The sequence below is a fragment of the Parasteatoda tepidariorum genome, chromosome 8 (assembly GCF_043381705.1).
Source record: "Parasteatoda tepidariorum isolate YZ-2023 chromosome 8, CAS_Ptep_4.0, whole genome shotgun sequence".
Lineage (NCBI taxonomy): Eukaryota > Metazoa > Arthropoda > Arachnida > Araneae > Theridiidae > Parasteatoda > Parasteatoda tepidariorum.
The window spans coordinates 48,892,287-48,905,884 of record NC_092211.1 but is presented as its reverse complement, the minus strand read 5'-3'; the positions used below and the strand labels follow the sequence as shown (position 1 = coordinate 48,905,884).

The 13,598-nt window shown below is 30.7% G+C and overlaps 1 protein-coding gene across 4 annotated transcripts in view; it reads left to right on the top strand.

Annotated features, from left to right (window-relative positions):
- The window catches only part of LOC107455136 (multiple PDZ domain protein), a 99,021-nt gene that overhangs the window by 58,074 nt on the left and 27,349 nt on the right, over positions 1-13,598 (top strand). For all 4 annotated transcript variants that reach the window (XM_016072603.3, XM_016072601.3, XM_071183861.1 and 1 more), the window contains exon 2: positions 9,595-9,769. In XM_016072603.3, the coding sequence (XP_015928089.1) occupies positions 9,628-9,769 (142 nt within the window). In that variant the 5' untranslated portion in view covers positions 9,595-9,627. The remainder of the gene's footprint in view (positions 1-9,594; positions 9,770-13,598) is intronic.

The window sequence follows — 13,598 nt, the reverse complement described above, 5'->3', positions numbered from 1 at the left end:
AAAAATCTCGGATCAAATGACGGTATAAAGTACCGGTACCTTAAGTGCATCATTTATAAAATCCATTTTGCAGTAAAATATTATACCGTAATTCTAATAGTAATATTCACCTAATTATAGTGGTTAATTGTATTGTACGGTATAAATTACTGTAAAAGTTACGATATAAGCAGCATGTTCCGGTAAAAATGGATTTTACAGTAAAAAGTGCCGGAAGCATGAGTGCCGGTACTTTTTACCATAATTTGATCCAGAATTTGTTACAGTGTGATATCTAAACAATACTTTAATTATAAGTTTCAGAAGCAGTCGGTATGTATTAAATACAGATATTGAATGGAGTCTGTTATCCTGAATGCAGTACTAAATCCCTTTTTTTACATGCTTTGTTTTATATTTAGAGTTGCCTAGTTCGATCACCTCCTAGGTATCTATACTGTTCGTTGGCTATAGGTACCTTTAGATCTTTCTCCATCATAAAATTTTTGCTTCGAATTCTTGTTATTAACAATGCTTGAACGAGCTTAGTATAACTATTACGATTAATCCATAAATTATAAAATATTTTTTTTAACGAAAAAGTATTTGTTATAAGTGACAGTTTGTAGAAAATGTAAAGCGAGGCAGGGGAATTATTTATCTGTAAAGTGTTTCTTGTAATATTTATTTATCACTTTTTCTTGTTTTTTTTTATTATTAACATTCCAAGTTAAAAGCTTAAAACTAAAAGCTGTGATTCTGTGTAATAATATAGTCTTAACCTAATCATATATGATTTTATGGTGAACATATTTCAAAACTGGTATCTAGACTAACTGCACGTCATAGCTAACTACAATTATTTAAAATTGCTACAATTATTTAAGAATAAAGAAGTTATATTTCTATATATAATAGACTTTGTGTGAAAATGCTTCCAGTCCACGAATAAAATTAAACTAATAAATATGGAATTCAATTTTTAAGCTTTTGCTGAATAATATTTTAGATAAAAAACAAATATTGAATTTGTATGGTTACAGAAATTGAATATGAATTTAAATTAGAATTGTAAATGAAATAGCAACGGAAACCAGGTCGATTGATAAGGTTTAGCATTTGACAAGGTTTAAGCTTTATTCCAAAAATCAGGGCCTAAATTTGCGATATCAATTCTGTGTAAACGCGAAATAAATAAATAGAGGAAAATAAAATAAATAGTTTTATGAAATTTCAAATGAATAATTATTATTTTATATCTAAAAATTAAGTTGTCGACAAGAAACAATAACTGCAGAAATCATGGGATTTTTTGCGTAAAATAGTTAGGAGGCAGATTCTTACAGTATGAAATAAAAATAATAAAATTAGTATAAAAATAAACAATATTCTCACAGTCTCAGCTTTAGATATGACTTTTATTATACTTTTGAAAAAATTTATTGAAATAAATAACTTTTTTAAACATGTGAATTTTGATAAATACTTTATTAATATTAAAAAAAAAATAGTTTAATGCACCGAAAAAAAAATTATTAAAACTACCAGAAATTGGTAAGATTTGTCGTATTTCTGACTGGCATGGAAAATGCGCTTACAGTTATTATTATCGCAAGTATAGTGAAAAATATTGAACAATAAATTTAACAGAATAAATGGTTTTTATGCCATGCTCTAAGGTATCATGTTAAAATTACCAAATTTTGCATAATTTTTCAAATTTTACCAAAGTTTATTACATATTATAAAACTGAAGAGCTTTATTACTGATTTCGGTGAAATTAACAATAAAATATGATTTTATATTGTGTTATAAAACTTGATAAAATAGGTACAAATTGATAAATCTAGTATAATTTAATAATTTTCATGGCATAAAAATGATTTATTCGGTAAAATTTATTTTTAAGATTCATAATTTTTACTTATTTCCAGCTCTATGGGAACACCAAAATCTCGGTATTTTTTTCCAAAGTGCTTTGGTAATGATTTTGGTAAATTACCAATAAAATATGGTTTTATAATATTTGATAAACTTTGTTAAATTTGGTAAAATTTGACAAATTTGGTAAAATTTGGTACTTTTTTCAAAAAAAACCCCTTAAATTATAGCATATAACCAATAATTCGGTTAAATATATTTTTCCTTCTTATATTTGTTTCTATATGTGTGATAATAATGACCAAAATTTTAAAACCCTGAATTTCCGGTAAACTGCGACAACATTAATGGCAAAATGACAAAATGAATGGTTTAAATACCATATATTTTCATTTTATTACCAGAATTATGGATTCCTACTCGAAATTTCATGACTATACAGCACTGTAAATTTACCATAATTGTTCTTCGTGATAAAATATACATGGTTAAAAATACGTTAATACTTACATTTTAAAGTTGTGTTAAGAGTAAATGCTTAGCCAAATTTCATAAGGAAACACGTAAAAGAGACTATACTTTATACATTTAATTTAATGTTTTTTATTTTTAGCGGCGTTTAAAACAACGCTTATGTTTCTGAAAATGAAATAAATTACTTTCTTAACCTGACCTTCCAAATCTAATATCCTTTACATTACATGAAATAAGTCTATGCACGATATTAGGATCATAAAATGGGAAGTTAGGTTACTGCGATGAAACTGAATTTTGAAGATAGTGCACTATCTTGTTTTTATTCCATCCGCTTTCCCCAATCTCATTACCAAAACAGCCTACGGGGCTATAAATCAAAGTTCGGGCATTTTACAACCTGGATGTGAGTTAAAGCAAGTTTATTTACGATGGTTCAAATAATGATGATTAAAATTATACGAACTTAAAATAGATTCCAAAATTTGTAAGTGATGCAGTTGCATGTTTCATTAGCAATAGTTGTGGGCATTTCGTAAAATGTAATGATAACAATCAATGATTTTAAATTTTAATGATACTAAGATTACGTGTACTAAATATTCCTTAACTTTGGAAAATCTTTTTGCTTAATAAATTAACATTCTAATTACATTTTTAAATAATTTTTCGTACATACGATAATTTTAAACAACAAATTTATGGGAAAAGCCATCGGTTAGATGATTGATACAGGATCCTTGTACTACTCGCTTTGATTAGCAGGGGTCTGTCCAGACATTTTGTGTAAGGTCCTGCTTTTGTAAAATTGTGTAAAAAATTACTCGTAATTTGTGAAAATAAAATAAGTGTTAAGTCCCATTCTTTCAACCAAGGTCCTGCTTTTATGAATTCGAGCAAATAGGGTCCGGTTGTTGCAAAAAACTTTTTCAAAGAGTTTTTAAATTGCAAATAAATACAAGATTATGGTCAGCACTGTAAAATTATAATTTAAAAAAATTAATTTTCGAAATTAAACAGCAATTTCTGCTTCTAAATTAGAGCTGCAACATACAAATGTTTGGTATTTAGCCCATACTGCTGAACGCAGAATATTCATTTCGGACGAATAATGGAAGAAGCGTCTGCCGGAGACAAAACTTAATTCGCTTACATCCATCTTTCTTGTTTTCCCCCTGGGAAGGGTTTATTCGATTAACAAAACAATAATGACGATAAACAAATTTGTGAAGGGTCCGATTAAAAGAAAAATCATTTTGTGAAGGGTCTGTTTTTAAGTTGAAATATTTTGTGAAGGGTCCGTTTTTATGAAAAGATATTTTGTGAAAGGTCCATTAACGGACCCAAATTTCTTCTAAACAGACCCCTGATTAGTAAATAGATAAACTAGAAAACCAACAAGTAGTTTATGTTATACATCCGATCGTTCTAATTTCTATTTATATAAATGATCGTTTTATCTTTATGTATCTAATCGTTTTTCTTATATATATTATCGTTGTATCTTTATACACCTTATCGTTGTACCATTACTTATCTTTGTATCTAATATATCTTATTGTTATAAATCTTATTGTTCTAATATTTACTACTCACTATTTCATGAGTAAGAAAGTGAGGTATGATCACCAAGATATTTAGCGAATATATAATTTGATGTAGTGAAATTGTAATAACATTTAGTGGAAATATAATAAAATTAAATTCAAATATAATAAAATAATTGCGTTTGCACTTTAAAGTATTTGATGAATTATTTTAAGTATGGATAAGTTTAAAGTATTTCATCTGTTTTTTGTATAATTTTTCTGTATTCTCTGTTTTGTATTCTCCTCATTTCCTGCAGCTTCAGATGTACCATACCAAATGTATTTAGACATGAATTAAAACATTATGGGTTAATTTTCCTTCGGTATCTTTCAAACAGCAAAATATAACTTAATTAAGTATGATTCTAATGATATTTTCAAGTCACCGTGCAATATTTAAGTCCGAAAAGACTCGATATTCAGGTATGTTCTACGCAAAATCTTTACATCATCTATTTACAGCCGCATGGTGAATATAGGGTTTGCCACAGGCAAAAGACATATCACAACAAATGTCATCATAATGCTCACCTGAAGCTACTATGGGTTGTTCTGATATTGGCGTATGGCTTTACATGCACTTTCAATGCTCTCTCGCGAACTGGTTCATACGCGATTCACAAACTTATGTGCATTTTTCTTACCATCCTATAGAACTCTGAATAAAACCGCCGCTACTTCTACTCTACGCTTGATGTATCTCACTTTTCGAAGGAGAAGAGTTTGAAGTTGAAAAAAATAATGTGACAAATATATACCTTAATTTCAAATATTGATTTAAACTAAATATCATGCATACATGCACTAGATTCACTCATTCTATGGAGTACTAGATTATATGAGATATTTCGTAAGCGTATAGTTCTCAAAGATAAGATTTGGTTTCCTGTTATTATATTATATAATTTATTTTTAAAATTATTTACTTCATAATACAGCAATGAAATGGATTTAAATGTTGCTAGTAGAAACTGAAACTAATGAATGTAAGTTAATTTCTGGAAATACTTATTTTAACATTTACATTTAACTTTCTCTTAGAAATATTTGAATGTTCAAATACAAAGAATTAAACGTTTGTTCAAAAATCGTTAGCAAACTTTAAAATCTCGTATTATTTGAATATGATATCAATTAACCCAAAGATGAAACTCAAATCAGAAAGAAATGCAATGCATAAATAAATAATTCGCCATTAAGTTTTTTTTAAGAACAAATTATTTTTGCAATATACAAACCTCACATTCATAAATAAAAACGTGCAGTTGTTTTTAATTTAAAGAAAAGTAGGTTGTTTGAATGAAGTTTTTGAAAAAAAGAGCCCTTTTTATCAACAGAAAAAGTAGGTTTACTTAAGATAATGATTTAGATTAAAAAAACAAAATGGAAAAGGAAGAAAAATTGTCATATGAATTTTATTCCGCTTAACAGTTATTCAAAAAAAAGCAAAAGAAAAAATTATAGCAAAAAACAAGTGGCTTGTTAAAATATTATCGTTTTTAAATTCTGCCTCATTAACCAAAACGAGTTATGCTTTATAAACCCTAAAAGATTACAATTTGTTTCAGTATTTCATTTTTTTCAGACTTAAATTTTTCGAGAGGATGTATTTAAAAAAAAAACCTGGTTGAAAATTGTTCAGAATGTTTCAGATTTTTGGATAAAAAATCGATTTATTTATGCTTGATTTACTTATGCTTACGCTTAAGTGAAAGAAGAAATTAAATGATTTTAAAACTCTGTCGTTTTAATAATGAAATATATAGATAATTTTAATATTGAGATGTTTTAATAAACATTATATTTTTGGTAGGAATCTTTTGTTTGTCTACTCAGAAGACTGAATATAGTGCGCTTATTTTTTAAATCGTCTATCTTTTGGAACACAACTTTGTACTTTTTTTCCCTGTAAACACAAAAAAGTAAAGAATTTAAGTCTAGATACACTGTTAAAATTTTCATTCTGAAATTATGGTAAAATAACTGACAGCTGTCTGTCCATCCGATTAACCGTAAAAATTACGGTAAAACAATTTTTTTTCCTCTATGGTTTTGAAGCCATTTACAAAAAGTATTTTTATAAAACCATGAATACAAAACTACACGGTTTTTTTAAAATTTACAACTGACATTTTTCAAAAACGTAAAACCAAAGTTATTATTTAACTAGACATAGGAGCTTGGCTTTTCGTAAGGTAATGGACATTGAAGAGTGCCGGATACTGGAAATTCTTCATGTGTAGAAGAAAATAGTGTGGTGTCTACACTAGGACTCGAACTCCATTTCTGCCAGTCATGAGACTGACAGGTAAGCCAGTTCGGCTATGATCTGTACGCAGTTGAAAGGAACTAAGTAGATTCATTAGGTGGTTCTAGTTGGTGCGATAAAATTCTGCTTGTTTAACCGTATTAGGTGAAAGCAGTTGATAAACAGTTTTCCTCAAACTTGAAAGTTTGATTACCGTTTTATTTATTGTTATTTGACTGTTTTGATTAAGTACGGTAAAATAACCATGCAATAAATTGTTATTTAAGCATTTTTTCCGAGAAATTGCTAACAGTGTATTACAAATCTTCTTCGTTGGGGAAAAATTGCTGTTAGGTTAATTTTCAGTACACTTTCTTTTATTTCCATCTTATTTTAAATGTAACACACTGCTTGTTTATTCTTGCTGGAGGGCACTACAAATCAAAAAATATAGTAAAAAACTAGACACTTACTAGATTTTAAAATTCTGTATCTCAAAATGAACAAAAATGGAGTTTTCCGCTATTCAAATAAGGTCATATAAACATGTTTATTGCGATATTGATTTAGATGCAGCGTAGTAAACGCTCAAATTACCAACAAGTTGCTGAATAATCAAATACTAATTTCAACGAAATCAATATTTGAGAGCACGCTTCGAAAAATTTCAACAGACTTCAGCAGTTTTGGCGTCTCCCTGCACACGCCAAATCAATAGCTTAATACAATTATTTCAAAACATCTCTAGGGAAAGAACATCGAAACGGTGATGAGAAACAACGAGTAGTTTGTAATTGAAAGGCAGCCTGTTAGTTAATGAGGTGGCGAAGTCTGATGCTGATGTAAATTAGGAAACGAAACAATAACAGCATTTTCAGAATCATTATCTCTTTTCCTTAAAAGCTTTATTTCGACGCTGCATTTGCTGTTTATTAACGAGCTTGGCCGTGAGCGGAATACATTTACAATGTTTTGGCGCCAAATTTCCACGCAATGATAGAGTTTGAAGATTATTTGGCTGTGATAACGTGTAAATTAATGGTATTTAAGGATTATCCTGTAGTAACGTTAGGACAATGGCTGGGAGTGAATTTGAAATATATTTAAAGGAAGAGGAGCGGTTTCAAATGTCAGTGCAAGATGACTAAGATTTACTTTTGAAATTAATGGTATTATAGTAAACGGTTTACTGAACAAAAGGCATTAGTTTTCAAAGCATTTCAAGCACTCTAAAAATTAACTTTGAAACTAAACTAAAATGATCACTTCTAATAAATACTTTGTGCCAAATATTCTATGGAACTACAAAATATATGAATGTATTTACTTTTAGGTATTTAAGTTCTTTTTTTTTATGTATGGGGCACATGAAAAGCGATTTGGGAATACCAAGCAAATAAATAATTTTATCATTTTGCTTCGCTGAATCTTTAGAAGTATGTTTTCTTTTAAGAACTTGTAAAGAGTTGTGGTTGCTTAGGGGATGGAGCACTCGCCTCCCTATGAGGGGAACCGGGTTCGAATCCCAGCAATGGCTGGAGGAAACGAATTCCGCACCCGACCTTGCACCAACCACATTGCTGACGTAAAATATCCTCAATTGTAGATGGGTTATCTTGGTAGATGAGGATCTTGGGTTAACGTCTCCTCGCCATCAGACTATCAGTGCTAAGTTTTTGTGGTTTTCCTCTTCATATAACGCAAATGCGGGCTAGTTCCATCAACAAAAGTCCTCCACAAAGGCAAATTTCTCGAAATACTTGATCAAGGAGTTCCATTGTTTTCTGGATTGGGTTAAAAATCAAAGGGCTACGAAGTTGAACATCGGTAGTCGTGAACCCAAAATTGGGTCGGCTGTTCGACGACGGTTATAAAATAAAAGAACTTGCAAAAATCTTTCAGAAGAACATAATGGATTTTTTTTCGATAATTGATGGCGCCCATTTAAAATTTTAATTGAATAAGCCATATTTTAAGGATAAGAGTTTATATATAGTTACTATTGAAAGGAAACAGTGGCAAAGTAACTAACCGTGTCAGGAATTTTATTACAATAGATTGAAGCATCTCATATATTATATTGTTTTTTTTAAAGATAGTATGAACTTAAAAAGACTTCTTAAAAAGCAATCCCGGAACTGCCTTTTGTGAGTCAGGGGCTTAGGGAGGCTAGAGCTACACAATCATTTTGTAAAAAAAAAATGTGCTCACTATTGAGAACAAGGCTGCCTTTACTTTACTGACATGCTGGTACTCATCGATCTGAAGGTATATGCTCTTTAAGTCTTTAAGTTACTACTGATGACGAGGATCGAACCCCAGTGCTATTATCTAGCTCTCAGTGCCTTTGCTATTGAGTAATACTGGAGTAAATTGTTACTATGTTCAGTTAAGATATTTCTGTAGTAAGGAAAATAATTTAGTTTAAGTATATTAGTTCGAAATAAAAAAAAACTGTAACAGAACAGATAGTGTATGAAACATCCGGCAAAACTCGATGTAACGAGTACGGCATATTTTGAGAACTTTTCGAGTGACCCTGAAATTGCTACAACAAAAGATGCAATATTTCTGCAGTTATAGTACCTAAAACTTACTAAATTTTCAATATTGCAACATTTTTTTGGAAAATACAATTTTTGCTGCTCTAAACTGCGAATGAAATTCTGAACGAAATTCTAAACTGCAGGTAGGAACTTTATTTACATCGCACTTGAGCTGCACAATCGGCTATCGGCGACGTTCTGGGAAACATCCCTGAGGATGATCCTAAGACATGCCACCGCAATTTTGATCCTCTGCAGAGGTGATGACTCCCTTGCTTTAAGAGCCCTGCGCGCGAAGTCGAACACTTTATGGTAGAACAGTTTAATGAGGAACGATATCGCACACCGTCGGTTCCTACGCAGGCTGATCAAAGTGGTCACCCACCCGCTTACTTAACGCAGCCAGTGATGCTTGACCTCGGTGTTCTACTGGGCAACGTATCTTCACGATCAGTCCACTTCGGGGCAAATTTTAAACGGGGAAAAAAGGAAAAAGAGAAGCTATTTTTAATTATTTCTGTTATCAATACCAAAAATGTGAATCGAACATCATTTCGCCTGATTTCTTTCGTTAATTAAAAGGATAGTAAACGTCTGGGCATCCTCTGAACAAGTCATCTTCATTCCTACTTAAAAAGATCTACTACAAAATCCTGTGGCAAGCCTCAAAAGGATTTGCCATTTGATTTTGTCCCTCCTTGATATCTTGCTATTGAAATCAACATTCAGTGTTAACTATGACATCAAAAGTTATTCTACATTATTATGGTGGAATCAATTTCATTGCTATTTTCACATTAAATAGTGCATTTGCTTGTAACGAAAAATTCACCTTCTGTAGTTTTAAATCCTATTCACATTATTTTTATTTTATAGGGGAAGACGTGTGATGGGCAGTGGGTGGAGGCTATGGATCTGGAGGAGCTGCATTTTGCGGATGATTCAGCAGATGATCCATACGAGGTTGTGCTTCTTCCAGACACCAGTAGGAGGATTGCTCCTCATAACAGACTTTCGCCCGCACACGCCTGCCTACCTTTGCCTCTAAAAGGTAAATTATACCATTTTAAAAAGTATAGCATTCCTGAAAGCTTATTGTTTATTTATATTTATCTGACTATAGACAGCGAAGAGCCATTACATTATGAACACCCTGCTAATAACATGTAGGACCACCTTTAGCCCTCAAAACTGCTTAGCACCCGCCGTGGTATTGATTCCACAAGGTGCTGATAGGTAGTCTGAGGTATCTGGTACCAAGCGCTCACCAACTGGTCCTGCAATTCCTTCACATTGCGAAGGGGTAACGTGGCAGCACGAATTTGGTTTTCCAAGTAGGACCACAAATGCTCTATTGGATTAAGGTCAGGTGAATCTGGGGGCAAGGACATGACTTGAAAGTCACTGGAATGTTCCTCGAACCAATCCATGACGATTCGACCCTTATAACATGGTGCATTATCCTGTTGGTAAACACCATCCCCCGCAGGAAAAACTGTTGCCATGAATGGGTGAACCTGGTCTGCAACTATGTTCAAGTAGCTTACAGACGTCAGGGATTGTTCTATGAGGATTATGGGTCCTAATGTGCCCCATGAAAACGTTGTTCCTGGGTGAGAAACCATGAAAACCTGGTGAGCGCATTGTTATAGATGGAGGGTGGTCATAATGCAGTGGCTCTTCGGCGTATACGTTAACACTTAAACAAAGAATATGGTTATTTTGTCTGCAAACGAGCCTTGAAACAAATGAGAGATGATTATTTGTTTAAAAAACTTAAAAGGTTAATTGATTTTTGTAACATTTACTAACTACTGGAGTTTTTTAGTACCACAAAAGAAAAATTTTAGTGAATCATATTTCACACTGAATTACAGAAGCAAAACTACAGGGATCAGAAAAACTTTATTTCTAAATGAGCTTTCTCGTTGAAAATTGCACAGAAATTGAATCTAGTGGAGTGAAAATGAAATAAGAAGAATAATTTCTGATGATATCAGATAAATGTTTTTTTATGTCCCTTACACTATAAAAATGGATACTCAAATATCACGAAACTTTCTTCGTTTTTGACGAAACCGTTTCCTAGCATATGCTCCGAGCAAACATTTCGTCAAAGTGGCGAAACTTCTTCAAGAAAATGAATTTCGTTAAAATTAAATAAATATTTCATAATTCTTTTTTTTAAAGAAAAAAGAAGAAAAAAAGAAACCTCGTTGGAGAAACCTCGAATATATCGAACTTCTCTAATAATTACTTTAGCATGAGCACCATATAAGTGGCATAACAACAAAACAAGGACAGTCAGAAGGGAAAAATAAATTATAGTTACGCCCGAAGCAGGATTGGAACCTCGAATTTCTCCTACAATGAACTATGATGAGGTTTCGAGTTGAGGAAACCTTTTCGTCACATATTTGAGAGTTCATGTTTCATCACAAATCACGTGATTTAGTGACAAAATGATTCTTAAAATTAACGAAATATTGCCCAAGGATTGCAGCATCGTCAAATGTGAGAATTTTATTTCTGAAACTGTAATTTTCAGGCAAAATATTATTAAATATTTTACTGAATTTTTTAGAATAAAGACAAAAGTATACAAATATTGAATATGTTAACGTAAAACTATTATTTGTTTAATTATTGCTTTGTTCATAGACTGGAATACAAGCAAAATTTCTAAAAACCATCTGTCCCAAGAAAAAAAAATTTTTTCTTCATATTTTGGATATTGTACCGCAAAAACCAAATAATAAGATACAACTTGTGAAATATAATAATGAAAGATTGAAAAAAAAAGTAATATCGCATGCTCAAAACATCTCGTTTATCTATAAAAGGCATTTTTATACTTTAAAAATCCATAACTTGTTAAATATTTATGTAGAGCAATGCTAAATTTTGTATCAGCCATCGAATTAGAACCATAAAAGATATCACGCAAGAAAAATATAGTGAAAGTCTCTTTTATGTAAGAAATATTTTATATGCTAAAATATATTGTGAAAAGCGTAGACTGGAGAGATTTTATGGAGCATCTTTTCATATGTTGTCAATATTTTGATGTAAAGTGCTTTTCAGAATGCAGCGCTTGCACTTGTAAGCACGCACTCCTTTTCTTGGAGTGACACAAAAATGAACAAAAATTTAAAATCTCTTTTCAAAGATGAGTAACATCGAAATCCGTAAATGGATGTTGAATTTTATTTTTACCTAACAGCTCTATACGTCCTTTCAGAGATAAGGCATTGCACTTAATGGTTTCCGTGCTTGAATCTAAAAAAATGTAAAAGAAATCGAATTTTTCTCTGATATAGTGATATGGAAAATATCATAGTAATAATAATAAAACACTCAGGAATTGCATTTAAATTTTAAATTAAACAATTGCTTAAGTCAAACTTAAGTTCCTTGAAATAAAATCATAGATACACACCGTGAGAAATGGATTAAATTAAGTTTCAAAACTACTGGTACCCAGAGTTCCAGTATTTTTATTGTAAAATTTATATTTACGGTTACATTTTATAGAAAAAATCTGTCTTACAGTAATTATTACAGAAATATTTAGTTAATCACTATAATTAAATAAATACTACTGTGAAACATACGGTATAAAATTTTAAGGTAAAAATGAATTTAACTGTAAAATAGATTTTTCAGAAGCTGCACTCAGGGAGAATGTAATTTTACTTGAAATTTTTTTGCATTGCATTGGAACTTAATTTTATATTGAATTCACGTTCATTTATTTATTTCATCAAACATTGTATTTGTAGAGATTTTTAAATTCATGTGCTCCTTGGTGTCAAAATGTTGAGGTAATTTTTCAGAAACTGAAAAAATTCCGTCAGCTTTATTTAGTAAAAGGAAAAACTGCATGATTATATGGGGTGTAAATCTAACAGCTGAAAACTTTGAAATAGGGTATTTTAAATGTGCATATGCAACTACTGAACCTCGATGGTCGTTAATGAGCATATTGCTCGCTAATATGCAGATGTTTTAGGCTGATCTATTAAAGTGCAGAATCAAGCATTTTCAGCATTTTACCTTGGTAACGTGTGCACAATGACACCTTCTATTAAAGCTTTAAAGTTCATTTTTCCTGTAATAATTTCTTATCCCGAGTACTGTTTCTCTCTCTCCCTTGTTCATTTGGTTTCAACAGTTAGTTTTCAATTGCTTGATGATTGATTCTATCTACCATTTTTTTTATTGTCTATATGTATTAATTTGTATTTTTTAGATACCGAAATTGAAATAAATAACTTCAGATTAGTTTAAGTTTGCAAAAACTTTTATTTTAGCTCCAACAAATATTTTGTTGCCACTTTCACTATTGTCTTGTAGGTAATCAACAGATTGTCAATGTAATTTGCAGATTACTTAGGTAATCTGAGCATTAAAACAAATTTTGACACTTAAACAGATCAACCTAGTTAAACTGCTGATTGCATAGATTTTAAAAAAAGCACCATCTCTTCAAATTTACATGAAGTAACAAATTATACGCTATTGACTGTGCAGTATATACCTTTTTAGTTCCTTTTTTTACATTTGTCGTGAAAAATATTTTCGTGTTTAATAAATCTTTTCATGGAAATTTACTTATAATGAGAAGTTATAAGAATTTTTAAATTGACTTCTACTATTATCTATAACATAGATGTTGCTTTTTGAGAGCTTTAGATTGCAATTAGAAAAGCTCTTAACATAAATCAATGTTATCTAATCTGTTAATTATTCAAATAAGACGCTTGTTATGTTTTTTTCCTCATATCATAAGAAAAAAGTAGTTATATCAGTAATATTTTTTTTTAAAAAAGACAAGATATCATTGCGAAATATTTAAATAAAAAAATCATTGAGATAAA